Here is a 26,028-nt window from a genome sequence, read left to right as displayed (position 1 = left end):
ACTATGCTATGTTCCAGTGCATGCTATATAACAGAGCCATTCCCCCCTGAAAGTATTGCATCTAACAGGAAAATATTGTACCTCATAGAGGAACCATGTGGTCTGAAATTGTGGACTGAAATTGCAGTCTGTGTTTAAGCAGTGTAAGATCAATGAGGCAGATTTATGAGATTGGCATTATAAACGCCAGTCTCCCATAGCCCCATTGCCAGTGGAGGGGGCATTAATGAGGCACACAGCACTGTGGCCACAAAACTGGTGTACATTTTCTGCATCAATTATGTGAGATTTCTGGGGTAAATGTTAATGATCTCGCGGGGCTGATGGCCCAACCCCCTACATGCCCCCTTTTCAGGAAAGTGGCAAAGGCGGAGCAGAAAACAAGAAGTCTAATATTGTGACTTTTTATACCTTTGATGTCAGAAAACTGCTGTACAAGGTATAATAAATCTGCTCCAGTGTTCATAGCATATAATATTTAGCAGTGTCTACAATAAAATGACATCAGGACCAATTTATCATGCCCTATGAATCAATTTTCTGACGTGAAAGACATGAAGAAATTACATCTTTTCACCTCTTATAAAAAGTGGCCGGAGCAGGGTGGAGACCAAAATGGGGTGGGGATACCTAAGCTGACACATTTACCAGAACTTGCGTGAGAAAAATGGAGGAGTTCTACATGAAGTCCATGCCAACCCATGTTGTACATTTCATTCCTTAGGGACCTCCCAAGATGTGCCAGAATTATTTAAGAGACTGAAGCCTCTTGATAATTCTAGAATATCATCTACCAGCATTAAAAAAAACAAAACAAAACCCTCCCAGAAATATGGAATAAAGAAAATTTAAAATTTAAAGACTGGTACCCAAGTTACCGGTCTTAATAAATCAGCCCTACCGTGTGTAGCTGTAGACTAGACAGATGACAAGACAGCTCATACACACTTTATAACAAATAGAAACACTCCCATACCTTAAGTTGATTAAATTTAAGCAGATCACTGTCGCAGCTTCCAGTGAAGGAGGATAACAGCCGACGCTGCTCTGATCTTCTCTCTGAACCTGCTCTGGTCGATGTGTGAGGTTGAGCTGGGATGCTTTTCCCCTGGATAGAGAAATAGATGTAATAAATAAAAGGGGAGCGTATATGGATTAGGGAAAGGTCCATATTTTCACACAGTCAAACTTTGATGTATCTCCACTACTGACATGCCGAACAAATGTCATGAATAATTCCACTTTACTTGCTGCCAACTGTTTTGCCTTCACGTAAGATACAGCAATTTCCTACCTGGGTATCATTTAAAGGCTCTTCAGTCATAGAGCGATTGTTGATGAGGTATTTAGCCTTGTCCTTCCTATCAATTTTATAATAGCCCTCACTTCGAGCACAGCCAGTAAGATGATCCCGTAACCCATCATCACGTTTCTTTTTCTTGGGGGAAGAGACACTGGTTGGTGGGGGGAAAAAAGTCAAGGAATACAAACAAATATCTTCTATATTAATGATGTAAGACTGAGAAATCATGAAGCTTGGGCACGTTATATTTCACTATAAAAATATCAAAGCACCATTACTGTTTAGTTCTAAATTTACCAAAATAGGAAAAAAATAGAACATATAATTTGATGTGCATATTTGGCCATCTTGTCAAGACAAAACTTATAGTGACAGCCAAGTACTAAAGAGACCTGCAAACGGATTTGTGACAGATTGAGAGCATTTTGTGACACTTTACAGCATGTTCTCACTTTACACAGCACCTGAATGAAGCTTCCAGATACCAAGAACACATCTTATGGTTTGCATAATGAAAGGTTTTCTAGAACTCAGCTTGCTGTCATTCATTTTGCTTACTTCCAGGAGTTAAAATTAGTCCATGGTCATGGACTGCATATCACATGACCATGGACTGCATATCACATGACCATGGACTGCATATCACATGACCATGTTCTGATTTGTATCCACTTGAAGTAAGCAGATTGAATGACAGCAAGCAGAGATCTAGAAAATGTGAGGAATCGATATGGAAAATATATTAGAAAACTGTATAATTTTTCTTTATGCAAACAATAACAGTTGCCCCTTAGCAATGTTCAGAAACTGGACACCCCTTTAGAAGTAGGAGACAAAGGAAAATAATTAAATGTGGAAAACAAACAATTTTTTTCCTTATCCATCAATTCTTTGTATTATGGGAAATATCGTTCATTGCTTTCTTTCCGTATTGTTGCTTGATAATAGCGCACTCTACAATACCGCCAACTAACAGAATAACTGAGGCATAAAGTATTCTAACCAAAGGGGCAGATGAAACTGATCTTTATTGCTAGCAAAGAGACACTATCAGGAATGCCAGCAAAAAAATAGCTCAGCATGGTGTTCCATTTTTATCTGGTAAAATATGAGCTAAGGTAATGAAGACTCAACAGACCCCATTATAGTTGGTTTGTTGGACACCACTTGCATCCATCATGTAAAGGATCAGCTTAACTGAACAGAACAAAGGATTGTCCATCACAGATGTGAACTCAGAGGACAGTATTCTCATAGATCTGCAGTACTAGAATATAAGGGTGTGTGCACACCGTGGAATTTTTCCTAGCTAAAAAAATGAGCTTCAGAAATTTTAAGCTAAAATTTTTCTGCCTCTGATTCACTTCAATACGAGTTATCAGGCAGAATCTGCCTACAGATCAAGCATGATGCTTATTTTTTTTTCTTCTAGCTGAAAAATGTCAGCATCCACCTCCCATTCACTTCATACTAATTTCATGTGGAATTATGATTTTGAGGTGGAATCAGACTCAAATTCAGCTCCAAATACAGCGATGTGACCATACCCTATCAAGGTAAAATGATAAAAATAACATATATATATATATATATATATATATATATATATATATATATATATATATATATATATATATATATATGTAGTGAGGACAAAGCACTGGAAATGCTGCCAAAGTCCTATATCTCTAGGATAAATCTGTGATACGTTGGAAGTCTGGTCAGCAAAGAATGAAAAATATAAATTATATATCTATAAAAAAAATAAATAAGTAAAAAAAAGAGCATTTTTCTAAAAAAAGGATATGAGGGTGGTAAACCCATAGGGTGTCATTGAGCCAATCCATGCCATTATCTTGTTGTAGTAGCCGATCATAAGTAACACACATGTACTTGACATCTTCTTCATCAATCCCCCTATTCCATATATCATACAGAATACTCATCTCCTCAAATTCTGAACGAGGCTTGAAGAGAGACCGATGAGGAGAAAATTCAGGAGAAACTGAAATCTCCTCATACTTCTTTTTGACCCTCCAGTTTCTTGATTTCTTGAGTTTACTGACATCATCCTCTTCCTTTATGTCCACCTTCCACTGGTTCTCTAACTCTTTTAATGGGACCTTCTGGTTTATGGCTTCAAAGCTGGGAACAAGACCATGATCCTCATTCCGGAAGTCTAATGGAACTGCTGCAGGATCTTTAATTCCACAGACATCACTAGCCTGATCAGGAATTATTGATTTTCCATGAGAAGCATCTACCAATGTAGCTATAGGAAGAGTTTCTAAACTCTTATCAATGTTATCGTCTGTTAGTAAGCTGGAAGGAGGAGGCCTTTTAGGTCGTCCAGGTTTCCTCCTACCAGTAGGAGGAAGAGTAGGTGAAGGTGCAGACTCTTCTGTGGTAGGCAGCTGTCCTTTCTGGAGTTCTGGCTCACTCTCTTCACTTAATAATTTATCTTCAGAAAAGTAGACTGGCGCTTCAGATGATTCCAGATCATCAGCAGTTAACCTGACGTCTTTTTGGTTATCCCCTCTTGGAGGGCTTGCAAACGGGATAGGAGAAGGAATATTATTCATGATTAAGGAAGCACTGGCCGGTTCTTTAAACGATTTTTCATCTGGTTCATCAACGGAGGGTTTCTTACTCGATGGATGACATGGGAAGGTAGCATTAGAGTCAGGGAAGGTTGGAGTGAAGTTAAAATCTCTTCCTGGAGTTCTTGGAATGCCACTGTTTATTATACCAGGTGATTGGGAAAGGTAAGAGAAAGGGCTTCCAGGAATGTGAGGAGAAGTAAGAGTTAAACTATTGCCAGTGAGAAAGGCATCGCTACCAGGTGTAGCTGGTACAGTATCGGTGCTCTGGGACTTCTCAAGATGAGAAGATTTGGCAGTAAACTCCCTGCCTGGCGTCCTTGGAAGTTCCTCTTCAGATAGCATTTTTGTGACTGCCAAGTGGCCACAGTTCTTTTCAAGAAGTACCGGCAGGTCCTCTTCCTTATTGTGACCCTGAGTCAAAGGAAGTGCGGTAAGAGCAACTTTGGGGACAGTCGGAAGAGGAACCTCTGAATCAGAATGAGCAGTAGTGTCTTGCCCAGGTGTTCGGGGGCAGAGTATGTCATCCTCTGCAATAAAAGTTGCCAATTTTGTATGCAGTTGTCGGGTATCTGAAGAAATTTCTTCAGGTTTTAGAAGGATGCTTGCTTCACCAAAAGCTCCAGTTGGTGTTAGAGGTCGAATTACATTCTCCTGGGTCTCTACAGTTGGAATCTCCAGAACAGGCTCCAAGTGCAGCTCCACGTACACTTCAGACTGGTCTTCTGCATTGAAAAGAAAAAAAGGTTATCACAGTATTTTAATTTATTTATTTTTTTTAAATGTAGATTGTGAGCCCCACATAGAGCTCACAATGTACATTTTTCCCTATCAGTATATCTTTGGAATATGGGATGGAAATCCATGCAAACACGGGGAGAACATACAAACTCCTTGCAGATGGTTTTTTGCCCTTGGCGAGATTTGAACACCAGGACTCTAGCACTGCAAGGCTGCAGTGCTAACCACAGTATTTTGGAGCTATTTTCCACAATATATGAGTATCAGGAAGATGCTGTATTTTATGATGGATTGTGTAGGGAAGTAATAGACAACTGCAGTAAACTAGGTGACCACATGAAGCAATTTACATGTCATGAGTCAACACAAAAGAATGGGACAGTATTAAATGCTTAGAATTGTTGTTCTAAATCTATGAACTCATATCATGACTTGGTTAAAATATAGAGTTCACATTACTTTTATTGCTATTGGTTTAAAGTCTATGGTAGATCCCGCTAGCATTTGTTTGCTCAGACTGTCAGACACTAAATTTAGGTTAGGGCTATCTGGCATCTATAGTCATGAGACATTAAGAGCTCAGTGTTGCATGGTTAAAATCATAACTAATAATGCTGAACATGGTGACCTTAAACTCCAGCAGGTTTCAGTTTCTATTGATTGTCATGTAAGTGTTGTATTCAAGTCACATTCACCATTATTAAACTGCAATATGGCAGCACAAGTCTATGAAGTCTATGGGGCATTGCTGCAATATCTACGCCCGCAGCTATAGTTTGCATGGAGAGTGAGAAACGTGGCTCCTAGCAGGTAAACAATAGCAGGAGGCACGCTGTCTCTCAGCTGATCTGCAGGGATCCTGGGTGTCGGACCCCTAACGATCTAAAATTGAAGGCCTAGCTAAGGATAGGGCATTAATAGCAGAAAATGGATACTTCCCCCCCCCTTTAATGTTCCATGGCCAGAGTCACCATGTAGCCCTATCCTAAATTTTAAGTTCTCGGGTATGTTACCTTGATTTGACGGTGACGGAGCCTTTTCCATGTCCTTTCCATCATCCACTTCTATAGTCTCATCTGACAGTTCCTTGATGGGGACATCGGGTTCTAGCAAATCTTTGGAATAAACAGCTGGAATATCCGAATCACTGTTTTTCACAGGTGAAACTTCCTCCTCAGTTGATGGTGCAGGATATTCCACACCTTCACCATCCTCCATTAACTCTTCCACCACAGAAGCTTTGGTTGGACTACTCTGCCCAGAAAGAACTTTGAAAACATCGTCTTCCCCATCCATATCATCCACAAAGTCTATATCGATTTCCTCTTCTGGATCATCATAATCAGATTCATCATCCTCATCTTCTTCCTCATCATCATCATCAGAATCGGAACTAGATTCATATTCTGAAGAATCTTCACTTTCATCAGAGGAATCTGCTTCGGCTTTAGAGGAGGCCACACTGGTTACATCTTTGATAAAAAGATTAAAAAAAACACTATTTTCACACATGATCCCGGACTCTACAGTCTGTATTAGTTATTATGTACTGCAGGTAAGAACCTGCAAGGCGTGCTCTGTGTCCAGTTTATGGCCCTATTTATGATGGTAAACTTTGTGTCCAATTTCTAGCCCTATGTCTAAAAATTAAAGCATCAGTTTTTACATATTTTGCAGAAACTGCAGAAATTAATCGGCTTCATCAGGGGATGGAGGAAGCCTAGTCCCTAGGTGAACCATGCGTTGGGTGATGTGTGGCATCAGTGGTTATGGTATGATATTGTAGCTACAATCTGCCTTTGTATTTAGAATCTACACTTGTCATCTCTACCGCTCCATCTGTGGTATATACTGAAATTGCCCTATTTTCTATGTCTGCACTCAGTTACTGGTTTACATTGTAGTATCCTACTATTACATTTGGCAGTATTTATTCATTCATATATCCTACCATTTGCCCCTTTTGCCACCTTTATTTAGGTATCACTGGTACTTTTGACTTCTTAAGTCTTACCCCTATTACTTTTGTACATTAGTTTGTCTATTTATGTGGTTTTATTGGATCAATAAACTTGCATGAATTTTATGAATGTTGGATTTCTTCTGTAGTTTATACCCTAGGGGTTTATCCCATATACTCTTGTTTTCATTTGCCTCTTTTGTTTCTATATTATTTCTATATATTTTGCATGCTACACATATATATTCACATTTTGTATGTTATGAATGTATTAAATGTTTGAGTGTTCGACACTGTGCAAAATGTGTTTTTTGCCAAGCAGGATGTCTAATACTGTATTTGTGGGGTACAAGCCACATCATGTAATTCATTGTTTTATTTACACAGGAGTTAAAAATGTATTTATTTATTATTATTTCATGTGACTATGGTAATTTACTTTTATTTCATACCATTGGGCCTCTATGTCTATATATATTAAAACACAATGGTAACAGCATCCGTATATCTACGCCTGTTAACAAGAACACAACGACATAGCCTGTATTTTACCTACATACCCCACATATTTCACATGGAATCTGTCATCAATGGTCAGAAAGATTGAATATGGTGTATAATGTGGATGTAATATACTCTAGCTTAGAAAATGTCTCAGAGTTTAGTCTCTAAGCAGTTAAAATGCATTCTGTTATGACACCAAAGACAAACAATTACAATATATTACCATCATCTGAGTCTTGTTCCTCCTTCCCACTGGTTTCTACATCATCCTCCTCATCTTCAACATAATGCTGACAAAGAAACACAAAACGGTAAATAACTATGCCAAATATTTATTTCAGAAATAATGAATCTATAAAACCATTAAAAAAAAAAAACCCTAGATGATTATTAATCACAAGATGATGGAAAGTCCTCACTCTTTTGGCAAGTTGCATAAAGTCTACTTTAAACTATTCCCGTGTATCTTAATTATTATATTTGGATTTGCAATCTGAGTAGCAATTCTCTATGAGAGGTTGCAGTAGGATTTTCATCATAAGTTCCATAGATTTTGCTGCGTTCATTTAAACTGTAGTTTTTATTAAAATTTTCAAGAACAGAGGAACAAAAAGATACAGCAAGACAAAAAGTCTTGCTTCATTCAGCTACCATTCACAGCACTTCCAAGGACTACTGTAGAAAATACCTAAAACAGGATCCTTCTTCTGCTACCATACTGTACGGCATACATAGCATACTGTTTGTTAGCCTCTTAAATAACGTCAGACAACCAGCAATGCTTCTACAGTACACAAGTATGTTTGTACTTCATCAGAGGATGAGACAATTGCTTAGTACAAGAATAAAACTTTGCTACCAATGCTAAATCTTACAGACTCCAATAAATTAGTCATAAGTCTTAGAGACACAGAAGTCATATTCAATAAACTAGTCATTAAAAGGCAGGTATGACACTAGATAATAGCCAGTATATTCCCAGGTTATGTCACTACGTTTAACTCTATAGGGATCTACCAATCTAAACCTATAGATCTAAATCTATAGGGATCTACCAATAGGTGGCGCTTGGAGCAAATTCTATTTTTTCACCAATGTGTTCATTTAGAAGTGCCGAAATCAGGAATACAATACGTTTTACAATTTAGAGGTTTGATCCAAAACAAATCATCACAAATTACAGACACTCAAGAAAACTACTCAATAAGCGTTAGAATGACTAACAAAATAATCTGTAATACCATAAAATTGTAAAACACAAAATACTGAAACTGGAAAAAATGTTAGATTTTTTTTTTCTTTTTTTACAGGATAAAAAGACAATACATACTTTACTAGATAGGGCAGCAACAGAGTCATCATCCTGCTCCTCATCTTTCTCAGATGACGTATCCTCCTTATCAGAAGCCTCTTCTGCTTCACTTTCTACCTCATCTTCTCCCTCACTATCTAAGGGTATGGCTGGTCTTTTCCGGGCAATAACAGAATCTGTATCTTTCATTGCTGGATCCAAAGTAACATCTTTCTCTCGTTCACCCTCTATAATGAAAAAAAAAAAAAAAAAAAAAAAAAAGCAGGTTAATATTCTTAATTTAGTACTATAATAATGCAGACTCCACTGATCAGATGATTGAAGGGGATGCAGCGCTCCCGAACAGAAACATCTCTATAAACTTTGGTACGGCCTTGAGTATTATTGCAACTGTATAACATTCAGAGTGAAAGTGGATTCCAATACCATTCACCATAAATTTATAATGTATAGAGCTGCGTCTGTACTGGAGCGCCATGGACTCTTCAGCACAACTTATTAGAGCTGTACTTATACTGATCTGATATTGAGGACTTATTCTAAGGGCACTGATAATAAAGTCAAGAAAAACACCTTTAATATAACACATTCCATAGAAATTAATAAAAGGAAAACTGATGAATTAAGATTGCTAACCTTCATCCTCCTCATCTATAGGTTTAGTCACACGGATCCTTTTCTGTTCACCCTCTAGTCCAGATTCAGGAGGTTCTTTCCTCTTCACCTATGTAATAAACACAAGAATGGAGTAACACATTCCTAAGGGGGTTTCACATGAACATAACCTTATTCAAAGTTGCAGACAATTAAAAGTTAAACTTTTTGGAAATATAAGTAATTAAAAATTTGCAGAGTTTTAAAGAAGGCAAAGACTAGATATTGATTTGTAGTGCAGGTTATGGCAAGCGTGAAGTTTTACATGCAAGAGTATCAATCCTAAAATAAAACTGCAGGTGTGCTATACTATTTGCAAAGCTAAGAGGGTTTAGGAGTTTTAGCCGGAGGCCCCAACATTGCGAAAAGCTGCTTTTTTTGTTGCATATTTTGCTGTTTAATCCCCATCAAAGTCAGGAGGGGATTGATCAGAAGTGAGAAGTATAAGAGTTTCTTTTATATTTCCCATTCCTTTACGGGCCACTCCTGACTTTCGATGAAAAAAAAAAAAAAGAAAAAGAAATGCAGCAAATTCTGCACCAAAAAAAAAAAAAAAAGCTGCTTTTCCGCAATGTGAGGCCTCGGCATTACATAAATACAGTCCATGGTCATGTGATGGACACACAGGTGCACAGCTTGTTACAGTCACAGCACAGTAATCAGACTGCCTGGTAATAACATGTAACCTTTGTGTTCATCACATGACCATGGACTGATTTCTATTCAATATCCCCTCCTCCAGAACAGTGGAGGTCTAAGCGGTGGGACCCCCACCAATCTCAAAGTTATCCCCTATGCTACAAAAGGGAATAACTTGCTGCCGCTGGGTTCACATCTGCGCCCGTACTCCGTTCTGCAGGTTTCAGTTTCCTGCACAAAACAGGGGCAGGAAATGGAAACCTGCCATTTGAATGGGCTTTAAAAGTCTCAGGCCGTGTGCGCCGGTGAGCGTTTTATGCGCTCCGCAGCGAAATGTTTTTTTTAAACCGGACACAGAGTCAGACATGCAGTACTCTGTGTCCGGTTTTAAAAAAAAAAAAAAAAAAATAACGGTTTCGCCGCGGAGCGCATAAAACGCTCACAGGCGCTCACGGCATGACAGGTTTCCATCTTCTACATGCAGAAGACGGAAACCTGAAAACGGAGTTCAGGCATTGGTGCGAACCCAGCGTTAGATGGGGAAACCCCTTAAAATGCCTTACTGAATTGTGTTTCTATACAGACTTGTGTCACCATGGTAACAGACTACAAATAAACCCTGTGTAGTCTAATGCTGCAGTTTACCTCTCTTAGATGTGTCCTATACTTTTTTTTAACTAGGCATAACACATGCTATACAACAGATGCCCACAAACACTATTTTAAAATATTTAGATACCTTGAATGAAGGAAGACGAATTGCGCCACGTAAGCCAATGCCCAATCCTATGCCTTCAAAGCCCAGCCCTTCTCCCTTGTTCCAGCTTTCAAGCAGGCTTGATGTTATTTGGTCCCTTGGCTTTGGTTTCTCTTCATCTTTGCCATCCCCAGATTTTACAGGCGTCAGAGATTGCTGTTATTAGAAAAAAGGAGATATTAAAGGAATACATCACTTTTGTATTTCAACATTTCTGATACTTTGCTGCCCTAGAAAATGCGACCACAAAAATCTGGCATCTGCTCATTCCTCCCTATGAAAATAGATATGCATCCTGCCCAGTCTGAGCATGCATTTGTATTCTAGGTTAGGGAAGATTCTGTGTATGACTTCACATGGTCTCCACACACAGCATCACGTCTCTATTCAGATGAGGCTAGCTCCCAGACCTTACACTTTTGGAACCACACTATAGTTTCATGATGCTTGTGCCAATAAAACACACGCAATATAAATCCATGAGCAGCCTGCAGATTATACATGGCTATGAATAACAGATTAAGACAAAACAGGCTCAGTGTGTTTAATGATTTGATAGCAATTCACTGAAAAGGTCACCAAAATTACACCACCACCGAAAAGGGTGCAAAACACTAATACGCCTGCTAAAATGCCCATGTTGGTGTCAAAGTCTTGCGAGTCCCTACACTAAAATCGGAAGCAACTCACCAAAAATTACATCACAATTATACCATATTACACGATAAGACCTACTTGTTACTATCCTGCAGGGATTTTGTGCTTTAAAGGCTATGTACAACTTCAGGGTTTTAGTCTAATAATTATTATTCTTATATGCACCTATTAAGGAGGTAAAAAGTATTTTTATTTTAAAAAGTTTATTTCTGCTGCTCATTTTCTGACACAGTGCAGACTGCGGTGCCCTATCCAGAAAGCAATGCATCAAATAAACTGTCTAAGGACTTGTTCTCTTGCCCTTCTCTTAAGGGGTCATGGACACCATCTGACCAGGACATAGCAGTCTGCCACTGTATAAGAAGAAGTGCAACAATGGCAACATTTAAAGCGATCCCCAAGACAGGTTATTGGTGGTCTATCCTTAAGATAAGTTATCGATATCAGAATTTTGGGATCCAACACCCAGCAACCTCAACTGATCAGCCATTCAGAACCATCATTTACAGAGCTGGAAGCAGACTGCCTCTGACCCCATACATTGTAAACAGCTGACCAATGGGGGTCCAGTACCCTACCGATTCAATATCAAAGATACGCCATCAATATCCAATCTTGGGCAAAACAGATCTCTAGCACACAAATATATAGAATGGCTTACCTTTGCTAAACGCTCCTTTTTATCCCACCACTCATCAAATGCCCTGAATGCCACAACCTCGACCATTTTGCGGTTCAGATCTCTTTTCATTATGGCTTTAAGTTCCTTGACAATGACCAATAGCACCCCGTCCACTGTGGCCTTATGTGGATCCTCCTTCTTGTGCTCATAGCCTGGTGGTGGCACAGATGGGTCAAACTTTGGAAAAGGTGGCCAAGGTTGCCCCCGTGCAAGATGTGCAGACATAGCGAAGGGACGATAGGGGTGCTGGCCAAACTGTATGGAATTCCCCAAGAAATGATGGTAAGGGTAAGAATTTTGTCCCTGCATCATACGGCTGAGCATTTGAGTCTGCATTTGGAATGACATTGGCATTCCGCCCCAATGTGTACCAAGTGCACTCATCATGTCGCCTTGAATCATGGGAAACATACCTTGATGGTATGGTGGTGGTGGAGGCAAAATATGTGGTGGAGGTACCCCTGGTGGGGCAGGTAATGGAGGTGGAGGGACTGTGACTGAAGGGTGAGTTGGGGGAGGCGGTGGCGGAAGAGGCGGTGGCATGGGAAATCCAGGCTGTGGTGGTGGTGGTGGAGGTGGTAGAGGAGGAGGAAATCCAGGAGGCATAATAGGCATGACTGGAGTTATAGAACTTGTTACTGCAGAATTTATGACAATGGATTTGGCACTTGAGATGGGAGAAGTGTTCATTTCGTCATCTGAAATCTCCATGTCCTCTCCAGAAGAATGATGATCCTGTGTATAAAGATAGACATCAATCAATAAACCTCGCATGTCTAAAACACAAGAACCCTTACTATCAGATACTAGACAGGATTGAGAGTCACTACTGAACCATAAGGGTATGTTCACACAGTTTTCTGCAGGCAGATTCTGAGGTGGAATGCACCTTCCAACTCTACCATTCATTTTAATGAGAGTCAAGCAGTTCTTTTCCTTTAGCTGATTTCTTCAGCTTAAAGGAAAAAAAAAAATATCATAACTCTGAAGACATACTGATAGGGAATTTAGATTGTGAACCCTAGGTGGGACAGTGATTATAATAGGTGTACAGTGCTGTGGAATATGAGGGTGCTATATAAGCAAGCAAAATAAAGAAACTTATCTTCGAGTGGATTCCGTCTTGCAAAGTCCACTGAAGTCAATTAGAGGAAAAACTGCCCGAGTTCTACTGAAATGAATGCGAGAGTTGGGAGACTTATTTTTTTTTTCTTTAAGGCGAATTCCGCCTCAACATCCCCTCAAAGAAACTCCTTGTAAACTTACCCTAAGTAACACTCTATAGAGTATGTCAGATGGCAGGAAAAGAGCAGGAATTTGAGGCATATTTTGCATTTTTGATCAGTATTCGTTATTTTCATTGATATACAAAAGTAACTGCACGAGCTAACATAAGTATAAACAGCACAGGTAAGACTTTGCACCTTTTCTGTGTCCATTTTGAATCACATTTTAAACAGTCTATATATAAATATAATAAATAATAATAATATAAATTAAAAAAAAGATGAATTTAACTGGTCTTGATTTCTAACCAACTCACTGATCCAGTGGATCATGGATACCTATCCCTTCTGATAGCCAATAAAAATAGACCTGCAGGCTTCAGAGGGAGCCATATCACAAAACTTTTGTCTTTACTCCATTCATGTTCACTTCACTGTAAATTCCAGGCAGACTTCCATTTACAGGAGATGGTGAACAATATGTCTTACATAAAAGTTGTGATCAATAACAAATGAGCAAATTATTGTTCATTACTCAATTGCAGCACACGAGCAGGCTGGGTTCACATTGTGCTTGTCTTTTCAAGTAAGGCTTAGAACAAGTAACATTTCAGCTGTATGCTAATAGCCATCAAAGAACACCATTCACTTGCTGATAAAATAAAGTAAAAACGCAAAGGTTTTGGAAATCACAGCGTTTCTGATCTGCGGATTTTTCTGCCATTTGTGGATGGCACTCCAAGTGGGGCCCCGGCCTAAGACAGAAGGCACAACACTGATTTTGTTGCATTTTTTTTCTAGTCAAAGCCTTGTCTGCATTATTGAGGAAAAAGTCATATCTGTCCTTTACCCTTAGGGTGCATTCACACTGAGTAAACGCTAGCTTATTCTGAACGTAAAACACGTTCAGAATAAGCGGCGTCTAAAGCAGCTCCATTCATTTCTATGGGAGCGGGGATACGAGCGCTCCCCATAGAAATGAATGGTCTGCTTCTTTCACTCTGTGCAGTCCCATTGAAGTGAATGGGGAGTGCCAGCGTATACGGCAAGCTCTGCTCATGCCGGAGCGTACACGCCGGCACTCCCCATTCACTTCAATGGGACTGCACGGAGTGAAAGAAGCAGCCCATTCATTTCTATGGGGAGCGCTCGTATCCCCGCTCCCATAGAAATGAATGGAGCTGCTTTAGACGCCGCTTATTCTGAACGTGTTTTACGTTCAGAATAAGCTAGCGTTTACTCAGTGTGAATTCACCCTTACTCTGTCTTTGTGATCCCTACCTGGCTTCTTCTTTGCAAACAAGAACATGTAAAGCCACTCTCAGGCTGCATGCAGTGTTGTACATTATGTTAGGATTATACAAAGTGTAATACATTTAAAACAATACAATATTCTTAGGCTAGATTCACATGACACAGTTTCACTCGTGAAACTCAGTCCGTGTGTGCGCCGGATTTACCGGCCTTAACTTTATGCAGGGAGAAGGATGCCTAGTGGTATAGTTATCTATGCTTAGTCCAAACCTCCTATCAACCTACTGTCTTGTACTGTAATCGGCACGGGACAGTATATTGCTGTCCTGTAGCCTTATGATCCATTTATATGGCAAAATCTTTTGCTTAGTTTAAGACGGATTCTGCCCCAAAAATCAGCAGTAGATTATGCCCTGATTTTACCTTCTATTGTATTCAATGGGAGGCACAGATCTGCACAGGTCACTGAAAAAACCAAAAACAAGCACCTTGGCCGATCTAGATGCAGAGGCCGAAGATCTACAGTCGGCCGCAGGGAGCGCAAAATAAAGAGGAATCTTGAGGTGGATGTCAAGTTCAAATTCCTCTTGACTTTCTACAAGAGGGTACCTGCACAAGCAGTAGAATTTCATTTTTCTGAACTGGCTTACTTTGATAGCAGGCACATGGATTTCTACAAGTCTTATTCAGAGGAATACAACTGATTTTCAGTTTGCAGAAATTTCTGAAACAAAATCTGTAGTGTGTGAAGGCAGCTTAAAAGGGTCTTACCAAGTCACATGAATTTACACCTGCAATTTCCCAAGCGGTTGCAAGGAAAGAACTAAAAAAACAGCAATGCATGACATCACCTGTTATACATGCTCAGGAATCTAACGTTTCACTTAGCCGAGAGCAGCTGGTCTCTTTTGTTGTAAGCGCACAAAGCACAGAGGCCGCACCACAATCTGAATACAAACTGGCTGCCCCGACTACATATTATGCAACTACATGAACCTCTTGCAATACGCATGCTGGAGATCTGCTCTGCTTTTTACATTTGCACAGCTATTATATTGAGATCATAATATAGTCATGTTATATTTTCTACTACCCTGATCAGAGTCTATTACCTATTCTCCTGCATTTCATTGTGTGGTTTGTTTGTTTTTTTTTTTACACAGATTTGTTACAACTGGTATAATCTGATGTGATATAACACCTATGGTATATAGTGTGCGGTTAAATCATCTACCTTGAGCAGACGGCTGCTGCACCCGAGGAGGTTCAACTTTGCTCTGGTTTTTGTCACTTGAGAAAGGGGAGTCACCCCGAAACGCTACAAACCTAGCGTCGTGTGTATCAATAGTGTGTTTTTTGAATAAATTTTTTTTATATAATCTCAGGTTAGCGCAGTTTTATTTGGTCTTCCATATATTGGTTGATCATATAGGTTGTTCTTCCTTTTAGATGTATTTCATGTCTCTCCTCATGCCCAATGTGTGTATTGATGAAATAGACTCTTTTTTATCTATATATGTGCTATGTGATGAATTAATAAATATCTATGGTTTATAATATTCTTGCTCCTGGTGAGTCTGTGTATAGGTACATGTTGTTCAAGGAGTTACATTGTGATCTTTTTGAAGTATTTGTTGGTTTAATATTACATGGGTATTGTGGCTGCAGTTTGGCACCTCTGCGCTTTTACAGAGAGCATTTTGATCCTGGATTGCTTATGCCCAGGCCAGTCCACACACTCTATGACTTGATGCCTCTGGGCATCTTCCATTTACTCCCTTATTAGCTACAACCTCTTAGGGAAACCAATGTTATTTAAATCAATGTGACTTCCCCTTGATTACATAGCTTCTTATTGTTATATATATTGTTATATATATAAAAGTATGTAGGAATTTTTAAACGGAGTCAATCGCCTCCCCAAGCCATTGTAAACCACTTCTATAGTGCAGTAGAGGCGCTTAATACAAGTCAAGCTATATCTTTGAAATGTAGATAGGCCCCCTTGTTTTTTTTTCTTTTTGTTTTGTTTTTAGACAGTATGTGAATGAGGTCCATGCAGCACAGGGGGCATTGTCTTTGATCCCGGAGCATAGCTGTGTTGTCAGCAACCAGTTCCATCCTGGCTTATTGCTCGGCCCCCTGGGCAGTGGAAGAACAGGGTCATACAGTTGCTAAATCCTGCACATATGCAGTACACTGATTTGATGTTGATCTTCCACTGCCCTGGGGGCCTAACAAGAAACCAGGATGGAAGCGATTACTGACAATGGAGGACTTTTAGTCGAACATGCAGGACTTTGTGTCCGGCTAAAAAAAAAACCAAACAAACAAAAAAAAAAAACCCAAAACCCCACAGTTTCCCCGCGGACAGGCAGAAGACGCACTCGGACGGTCACCTTTGCAAACCCATTCAAGTGAATGGGTTTTAAAACTGACCACCGGAATTCTGTCCCCTGTCCAGTTTCACCGGGGCAGAAAACGGAAGATCGGCAGAATGCACAAACTGGATAACGAGCGCAAGCGTGAAAGCCCCCTTAGGGCAAGTTCACACAGGGCTTTTTGGTCAGGATTTTTAGGCCATATCTGCCTCAAAATCCTGACCAAAAAGGCAGCTCCCATTGAAATCAATAGGAGCCGGTTAGTTGTTTATTCTGGGAGCCGTTTCTTCCAGCTCAAGGAAAAAAGAAGCTAGATTCTCATTCCTCAGGCTGATTCGCCTCACGTTTCGGCCTGAAGACACTCCCTCCTCCTGACTAGGCCCATTCATTGGGCCTAATCTGGAGCGGAGTGCGCGACAGGATGATGGTGCAGTGCACTGGCATTCAGTCGCGGCTACCCGTTTTTTGGTCCGGAACCTGAGGAGGCCTCAGGTTCCGGACCAAACACCCCCGTGTGAACTTACCCTCAGATGGACCGTGTGTGTGGTCTTTTTCTGCTGTCAACCTTCCATGTTTCCAAACTTATGACTGTGTGTCAGGGTATAGCCACAAACTTACCAAAACAAACCTCTAAAGCTTAACTAAACTTTGACAATTTTTGGGTAGTATTTGAGTCATTAATACATTTTGTAACATACTTCATTAACAAATTTTGGATTTTTTTCTGTGAAATCTTGCATTTTTTTTCACTCTTTCCCTTGTTTCTGAGAGCTGTTTCTGCCTCTCACTGAATGTTTTCTGTATGGATTATGGGACTGTGTAACTTGTAAGAGAAGATGAGGAGGGGGTGGTGGTGGGGGGTCACTTCAAAGTTATATCTTACATTACAGATTGTACAAACTTGCTAGCTTTGACATTTGAAAGAGGAGATTATTACCAGAGAGATCACTGGTTGACAACACAGTCGTGATTGGGATTTTTATATTGTATATTTTATACAGCTGCATATAAATAGAGAAAAAAAAGCAGGGATGCCCCATAGTATTTTCATATAGCCAGATAAGTGTAGGGAGGTCAGCAGCATCCATATGTCAATCTCTTGTATTAGTCAATCACATCCAGAACCTTTAGGGCTGGTTCACACATTGTAAAAGTTTTTCGCGGTGTGTTTTTTTGGTGCAGCTAGCCGAGACAAGATGCCGATGCAGTGCATCAGCATTCTGCTCCTGATTAGGCCAAATTGACTGGGCCTAAACAGGAGCGTGTCTCGAGCCGCGGAATCCGCGGTAAGATGGGGCATTTCACTTCTTTTTTTCAGCTACCAGCTAGCGGGAAAAAAAAGCAAGCGGATCCCATTGAAGTGAATGGGAGCCTTTTTTCCACCTGCAAAAGGCTCCATGTGAACATATCCGTAGGCTGTATTCACACAGAGCAACGCCAGGCGTTTTTTGTGTGCTTTTTGCACCGCGTTAACGCCGGGCAACGCCACCGCAAAATAGCGCGGCGTTAACGCGGCGCTATGTGCAAAAAGCACACAAAAAACGCCTGACGTTACTCTGTGTGAATACAGCCTTAGAATGTCACAGAATCAGTGAAAAGTCTACTATAATAAATAGCATTAATATTCAGATCACACAAAAGTATCCTAACCATTCATATAATATTTAAGTATAACAATGTGTAGACTAAGGGACCTTGCATATGACCAAGTCCAGTCCGTGGAAAACAGTCCGTGTTTGGTTAGTGCGATCCAAACTGAACTCGGCCATGTACATAGGAGTCACTTGACCAAAGTCAGCTATCATGCACTGAGCTACAGAACAGTCCTATCACTACAGTAATGAATTGATAGTGTTAAGTCAATTCACTACTATGGGGATCAGACTGGTCCGATGCTGCATAGGAGCATAGGAGCCACCGCATCATAGTCAACTATGACACAATGGTGTCATAGTTGACTAAGATGCGGTGGCTCCTATGCACATGGTCGAGTTCAGTCCTACTACACACATCTGGACTGCTACTTATGGACGGGACATCAGTCATGTGAAAGAGCCCTCAGGCCCCTCGCAAACGAATGTGTCCAGGTGATAGTCCGTGATAGAATGACATGGCCGGTGCACGGATATCATGATGTACATGCTTCCGTGGCCCCAGTCATTCAATAAATGGCGGCCCGGACTGCCAGTCCACACATGGCTCTGTGTAATAAACAGTCATATGCGTAGGCTGACAGAGATGAATGGGTCAGCGCGCTAGAGGGCCTTTAGTCAGTATTTTCTATGTCACTATAAGTAGTGGAACCATGGCTGTGGAGTCAGGATCAGTTTTAAGTGGAGTCAAGAGAAGAAGAAAAAAAAGTTCAAATTAAAACCAATTATTAATATTGTATAGTTAATTACATGCCTAGATTGTTGCACATTTACTTTCATAGGAATCCAATCACTAATTTTAGACAATCATTACGGCTTCTGACTGACCATGGCTGTCAGCCATTTATGAAGAAGTCGGGAGTCGGTGGTTTAGCCTTTCCACTTCACAGCCCTGACTCGAATCAAGATTGACATCTAAATGGACATAAAAAAACGACCAGTATATAAAGAAAACCTTATTGGAGCTTTATTACTGGGTGCCCATAACAAAGCAACACGAAAGCAGGGAAATGAAATTTTTCATTTTCACCCTGCAAATCCACCACACTGTACAAGCTACAATACAAGAGTCAGCTTGTACAGCGGATTTCCTGGGGGAGAGAACTGGAGTTTATGTTTATGCACCACTTTGTGTAGGAGTCATGATAGGAAATTTTTATTTATGCCAATTGAGTAATTTTTTTTTTGTATGATGCTCCACTAGGTGGCGTACCTTGTGCTCTAACAGTAGATCATTTGGCCACTATTTTGAATATGGACAATAATAAATCAGTTTTTGCAAGTGACCATAAAGTTTGGTATTACAAAAATGATATTCAGATGGTTGTCTAGCAAGAGACCCCATTACTAGCAGCACCAAGGCCAAATCCCTGCACTTAAATAGAGATCCAGGGGCATCACATACCAGGCATATGGTAAGTGGTGGTGGACCTAGTAATACACTTCAGGGCAAGGGTAGTTTGGGAAGTAGATGTCCTCACTGAGGGTAGAAGATATATTCACTACCACTAATAAACTGTGCACGAGAGAGGATTTTACAAATGTATTAAATGCTTATTCACCATCCAGATGAAGAAACTATTGCAATTTTGCAGTTTTTAATTGCGACTTGGGTGCACCTCCGTGGGTGAACATAAACCAGGAGGATTAAATAACCCATTTTTACCTCCAAGTCACTTTCTATACTTTACAAATGCAATTTTCACGTAAGAGACAGAGACAGAATTACATCCACTACTTATCTAATCCCCTCCCTGCACAGAACATGTCTTCATATAACTTTATACAAATATTAACTTATCTCTCCATATTTGTCTGAAACTGGACAACTCTTTTAATTAATTAAAAGGGAACAAAATGTAGCACTTTCCCTTTAAATGATCATAGGTATTATATGGATCCATGAGACTGACAGTAAGGCAATGTCCAATAAACACAGACACCATAATTCGCTTCCATGCACAAGCAAGATATAGTTGTTTCAACTCAAACACACATTGTTTTTAAGAGATCCTATGCATATCAACCCTCTGGCCCAGAAAAGACAATAAGGGCTCATTTGGTGATGCGTCCCTGAACAGCTCTTCCCTGACCCCTTGACAATCTCTGTGTTCCAGCCTGCAACCTTAAGGTTCCAACACTGTGATGTGTGATGTGACAGCTACAGTAATCACATCAATGGTGACAGCAGCAGCAATTACATGACTAGGTCAAAATGTCATTGCTGGAGGCCAGGACAGAGAGACTTTCAGGATACCCAGAAAACTGCATCATAGAAGCATTAGGAGTTAAAAATCTGAGCATTATTTAGTTTATTTCACGTATACTGAAAAACACCTTTGCTAAGGGTTTATAAGATCTGCCAAACAGATTTCAAACTGCATATGTATTGTAGCATTTCCCTCCAGAATAAACAAAAATGCTATACACATATTATTTGCCACATCTCAGTTTCAATCTTAAAAAGACTTACCTCCTCCATTTTCTCAGATATTGGCGTTTCATCGCCCGCCACCTGTTCCTTCACTTCTGAGTTTTCTACCTTCCTGCACGATTGACTCATCTGGTCAATAGGAGTGCCTGACCTTGAATTCTGGCAGAGAGAGGCTGTGCCAAGAATTGGCTCATCATCATCATCAGAATCTGGCAAAGGAGTAGGGCTGATATCCTCTAATCCAGTGCTAGATGGTCGTGAAGAAGGGGTTAAATCTTGGTACTGAGAGTTTGAGCTGTAAGGGGGGATTGGAGAAAGTTGGGAAGAAGATGATGATATAGGGCTTCCTTCCATCCTCAATTCATTGTCCGAACTTGGTTCATTTAGGAAAGGTAATTTGGTTCGTTGCTCCTTTAAAAGCATTTCAATTCTTGAGTCTAAACTATCGTGCTGCATTTCTGCCTCCAAAGTTGGTGTACCTGGTGTGTTCCCTCCATCTGGTGTCCGAGCGCCAGATGTGGACTTCTGCTCCATGGCACACTCTGGCTCAGGAGGAGGGGGTTCCTCTGGTTTCTCTTTAACTGGTACAAAATCAATGTTTACAGAACTACATACACCATCAGAAAATGGCTCTGAGGGTGGTGGTGGTGGGGCTGTTCTCCGAAAATCTACTTCTCTTGATGTCTGTGGGAATGGATTTTCATCAGGTAATGAGTAAACTGTAGATGCTTGGTAAGGAGTAAAGGCTGATGACAAACCAGTCTGGCTCAGTGGTGGTGTATGGGAAAACTGTGAAGCCTCTGGCTGAGATCGAGTTGCATTAAAGGTGTGATCAGAGCTCCTGTAAGCACCCGAACTGTGAACATAGTGGTGCCCAGGCCTCCGGTTATAAGCGTCCGTAAACTTTGATTCATGCCTTCGTGGTTTATAGTCCTGCCCATAGTGATATGCTGGTGTTGTTTGTCGACTTGAATAGTTAGAGTCCTGTGAAAAAGGTGTTCCGAGACGTGGGGTGTGAGGTGTCCCTTGTGATTGTGGGGTATACTGGCTGTAAGAGTTTGGGGTGTCTTGCCGACAACTTGAGTAGGCTGTGTCATGGGAAAAGGGGGTGCTGCTGTTTGGGGTAACTGACGCACTTACACTTGTTTCCTTTGTACGTTTTACAATTTCATTAACCTAAGAAAAGCAAAAAAAGAAAAACCCAAAGACACTGTTATATAAGACAGTCACACTAAAATATGGTCAAGTATTCAGAGAGAAAATACACTGAATTGAGACAGTCATTGTACTTTCCACTTTCCTGAAGGAAATGATGAATAAGAGTGACATTAGTCAAGAGTTAGCGGCTGTGAGCAATGTTAGCAATAACCGTTTAATGCTGGGTTGCACCTAGACTTGGCATTGCCTCGAATGACTGTTAGCAGTATACCATGAGCGTTACTTGCAGACACCAGTCAGACTTGTTAAAAGAGTTATGCTGGACAAAGAAAACATGGCGACTTTCTTTTAAATGCAGCACACCAGTCCACAGGTTCTATGTGGTATCGCAAAAAAAAAAAAAAAAACCCTATGTTTTTCTAATCCTGGATATCCCCATTAAGCACAGGCCAATTACATCCTAAAAGTAAAACAAGACCAGAATAAAAACATGGATTGCTGAGAACAATATAGTAACATGATAAAAACATGGAAGATGGATTGCCGAGAAAGGATCAACTGGACGACCTAATCCGCCCTTATATTGTCCTTTCCATCTTAGATCGATATAGGTCTATTGCAGGCATGTTTGCATTCACAGTGTCCATTTTATAGAAAAATAGAAGATGATATGATAACGGGATGGTGCACAATATAAGATAAAGGATTTTGATGCTCTAAATAATTAAAGAGGCACCAAGCAACAGTAACTATAGGCATAAGACAAGACATAAGGGTATCCAAAGGATATCACAGATGGGTTCCCCAGTTTTCCCTCCCACAATTATAAAAAGCATCTAGTCTGTGTACAATATAAGAGGTCCCAAAGTCATTAACAACTAACCATCATGGGTCCTGACAGCAGTCAGCTCATTGTCAGAGGACTTGTGAAGGAGAGAGCGCTCCACTGTCTTGCAATCAAATGATGCTGTGAGTACACAACAGTGGAGCCATGGTAGTTCTGAAGCTCACAGCATCATAAATCATAATACATATAGTTCAATTCAAAGGAGCTGCAAATCAGGCCAAAAATTATAGCCACACAAGGATCATATTTTATGTGCTTTATGATAACTGATGGATAGGTCATCAATTAAAGATTAGCAAAGGTCCAATACCTAAACCTTTAGCAGTTTGACGAGGCTGAAGTTTAGGCGAGTGCTGCAGCCTCTTCAGTACTTACCAAGCACAGCAATGTACATTCTTACTGCAGTTGTACTTGATATCACTGCTGAACTGTGATCAGGCCATGTGACCTCTGAATGCGGTTACAGGCCTATGAATTGGGAGCATTGATCAGAGAGCACCACTGCTGCTACAAAGAGCTGATCTGCTGAGGTCCAGGGTGTTAAATTCCCAAAAATCCTAAGGATAAGTCATCAATGAAAAAGTCCCAGAAAACCCCTTTAAAAACAAAAGTGAATTTTTCATGGGAGAATTCAGAGGCTGACTGATATACTGCTTACACTGTTGTTATTTAGTGGGGTTATCCTCATATTTTCCATCTAAAAAGCAAGTGACTTACCACTTTGACAGTGGAAAGAATAGAAATTTTTACTGGAAGCTTACCTATATGTGAACAGGGCTGCAGAAACCACATTCACATATATGGGAGTTAAACTGCACATGGATTTGGGTGCAATGTACAGTGTGCATGAAAATAAAAGCATTAACTCCACCCTTTTTAGGAGTAAGGTGCCTTGCAGATGGTCGTGAATTAGTTCAGTGTGCTATCCGGGTTTTTCCCATTCATTTCTATTGGCCCCCTTGCACGACCGTGAATTACACAGATCAATTTGCAGGCTGACAGTCCAGGCCACAAAACTCAGGACAGGTCGTACTCCTGTCTGTTTTTGCAGCCGTGATTTCTCGGCTCCTATTCATTGAATGAATGGGGCCGCAGAAGCACTGCTGAAGCACGGGCATCACGGCCAGCTCACGGCCATCTGCAAGCGGCCTGTCTGATGTAGGGATATTTCATACATAGCATTTACAAGTCAAAAATTGTTATGCGATATTTGGTACGCCTTGTAAACACACACAATTCATTTAAGGAACAGTAAACCCTGCAGTGGCAGAAAGTCAAAATAGTACACAAACCTAACTAAGACTTTGAGAAAGGATATCATCCGAAACGCGTCAGTCTGACGCCACATGCCTGTTATACGTGTATGCTATGATTATTTGGAGACTTTTAAACAATAAAGAAGTGCATGTATATTTTTCCACCACGACCTGGCTGGATTCATTTTATTTACGGATTTATAACTAAAACTTTGACTGTATAATAAGAAGAAAGCCGACATTATAGGACAGTGATGGCAAACCTATGGCACGCGAGCCAGAGAGGGCACGCAGAGCCCTCTATGCTGGCACGCATGCGGTCGCCCGGATCACTCACTAATGGGGAATCTGGTACAGGATTCCCTGTTAGTGAGTGATCGCTGCCTTCAGCTGACTGTGCAAATGCAGATGAAAGCTGTCAGTGTAGCTCCACGCGGCCTACATTGACTACAGAGTTTGACCTCTGCACCTGTGCGGGCGTGACAGAAGTTTATTAGACAAATGTATTGCAAAAAAATCCCTTCAAAATCAACGGATTTAATTATTTTTCCTAGCTACGAAACAAACTTCAGCTTAGTAGAAACTTCTAATTAGGAGTACATCAGAGATGAGCGAAAACACTAATACATCCGCTGTATAGCTCCCGGCGCCAGGGAAGGTGGGAGGGGCAGTAAAAATTTGGAAGTGTTTTTGCAACGGGAGCTATGCGGCGCAGGTATTCGATCAAGTATATTCACTCATCTCTAGTGTACATAACTCCAATTTAATAGTGATCCCTTATGCAATAGGCCAAAATACCTTTTTCATAAGGCAGTTATCCATACCCTACAAAGATGGTGTGTGTTCTTTAAGAGGTGTTACGCTAGGTTCACACTAGTGTTTGGATATCCAGCCAATTTTAGGCATAGTATCTAGAGTTGAGCGAGTACTGTTTGGATCAGCGATCCGAACAGCACGCACGCATTGAAATGAATGGAAGCACCTGGTGCTTCCGGTTTGACGGCAGCCGGCCGCTTAACCCGCCGCGTGCCGGCTGCGTGCATTGATTTCAATGCGTGCGTGCTGTTCGGATCGGCTGATCCGAACACTACTCGCTCAACTCTAATAGTATCCTATGGAGACTCCAACGCAGATGTGAACCTAGCCTTAATTGAAAAGACTTATAGGGAGTCTGTTAGCAAGAAAAATACGTATCAAACTAATGACAATATCTTGTCAGGCAATTTCTACATTTTCCAAAGAGGTCTTTCTTATTCAGCCTTGCAGCTTCATTTTCTTGAAATCCAGTGTTTTATTCTTCTGCATATAAGCAGAAAAGGGTTTTAGGGGTGTTTCTTCTCCCACTGGGGATGGTCATCTAGAACAGAGAGTAAAGCCCCCAGTAGGAAAAAAAAAGTGTCCCTAAAGCCCTTTTCAGCTAATCTGAATAAGAATAAAATGCCGAGTTTCATGAAAATGCTGCTGCAATGAAGAATAAGAAAAACGTCTTTGGAAAGTGTAGAAGCAGCCTTACAAGGTACTGTCGTTAGTATGGTGCTGGTTTTCCTGCTGGCAGATTGCCTTTAAGACGAACGGACATCACATATAGAAGATGCCCTGAATGGGAAACCCTTTCAGCCAAAATGGAGAGCTGGTAAGTCAGTCATTCTGAACTTTAGGCACAAAATTTCCCCAACTGAAGAAACTAGACTTACAGTAATTAGCCACTTCATTATTAATTATTCTGAAATCATTGTGTCCTTTTCTGTCTAATATTACATTTCATTTTAGAGAATACTTATCCTTTCCTAACTTCACATAGTTCAATTGTACAGCATGGCTGCATCAGAGATAACACCATTTCTAGTAATTTTACCACTTGTATTCTGCATTGTTCACAGTTTTGCCTAGTGCAGACATTATTTTGTTCTTAGTTCTCCCTTAGCTGATCAGTGGGGACTAGCTGCTATGATGTGTCCCACCCTGAAAGTAAAAGGTAAGCTGCTCCATAAAGCTTTTTCTATCTAACATT

At 40.5% G+C, this 26,028-nt stretch overlaps 1 protein-coding gene across 1 annotated transcript in view; it reads right to left on the bottom strand.

Moving 5' to 3' along the window:
* SETD1B (SET domain containing 1B, histone lysine methyltransferase) overlaps positions 1 to 26,028 on the bottom strand; it is a 39,365-nt gene that overhangs the window by 7,263 nt on the left and 6,074 nt on the right. The window contains exons 6-15 of the mRNA XM_075273978.1: positions 20,796 to 21,932; positions 11,789 to 12,544; positions 10,453 to 10,626; positions 9,057 to 9,144; positions 8,439 to 8,647; positions 7,332 to 7,398; positions 5,658 to 6,116; positions 3,111 to 4,628; positions 1,295 to 1,461; positions 977 to 1,108 (exon numbers count right to left, since the gene is read on the bottom strand). Of these exons, the coding sequence (XP_075130079.1) occupies positions 977 to 1,108; positions 1,295 to 1,461; positions 3,111 to 4,628; positions 5,658 to 6,116; positions 7,332 to 7,398; positions 8,439 to 8,647; positions 9,057 to 9,144; positions 10,453 to 10,626; positions 11,789 to 12,544; positions 20,796 to 21,932 (4,707 nt within the window). The remainder of the gene's footprint in view (positions 1 to 976; positions 1,109 to 1,294; positions 1,462 to 3,110; positions 4,629 to 5,657; positions 6,117 to 7,331; positions 7,399 to 8,438; positions 8,648 to 9,056; positions 9,145 to 10,452; positions 10,627 to 11,788; positions 12,545 to 20,795; positions 21,933 to 26,028) is intronic.

The sequence above is a fragment of the Leptodactylus fuscus genome, chromosome 1, assembly GCF_031893055.1.
Source record: "Leptodactylus fuscus isolate aLepFus1 chromosome 1, aLepFus1.hap2, whole genome shotgun sequence".
In the NCBI taxonomy this organism is placed as follows: Eukaryota; Metazoa; Chordata; class Amphibia; order Anura; family Leptodactylidae; genus Leptodactylus; species Leptodactylus fuscus.
The sequence above is the reverse complement of the archived record's forward strand: the minus strand, read 5'-3'. Positions and strand labels throughout refer to the sequence as shown.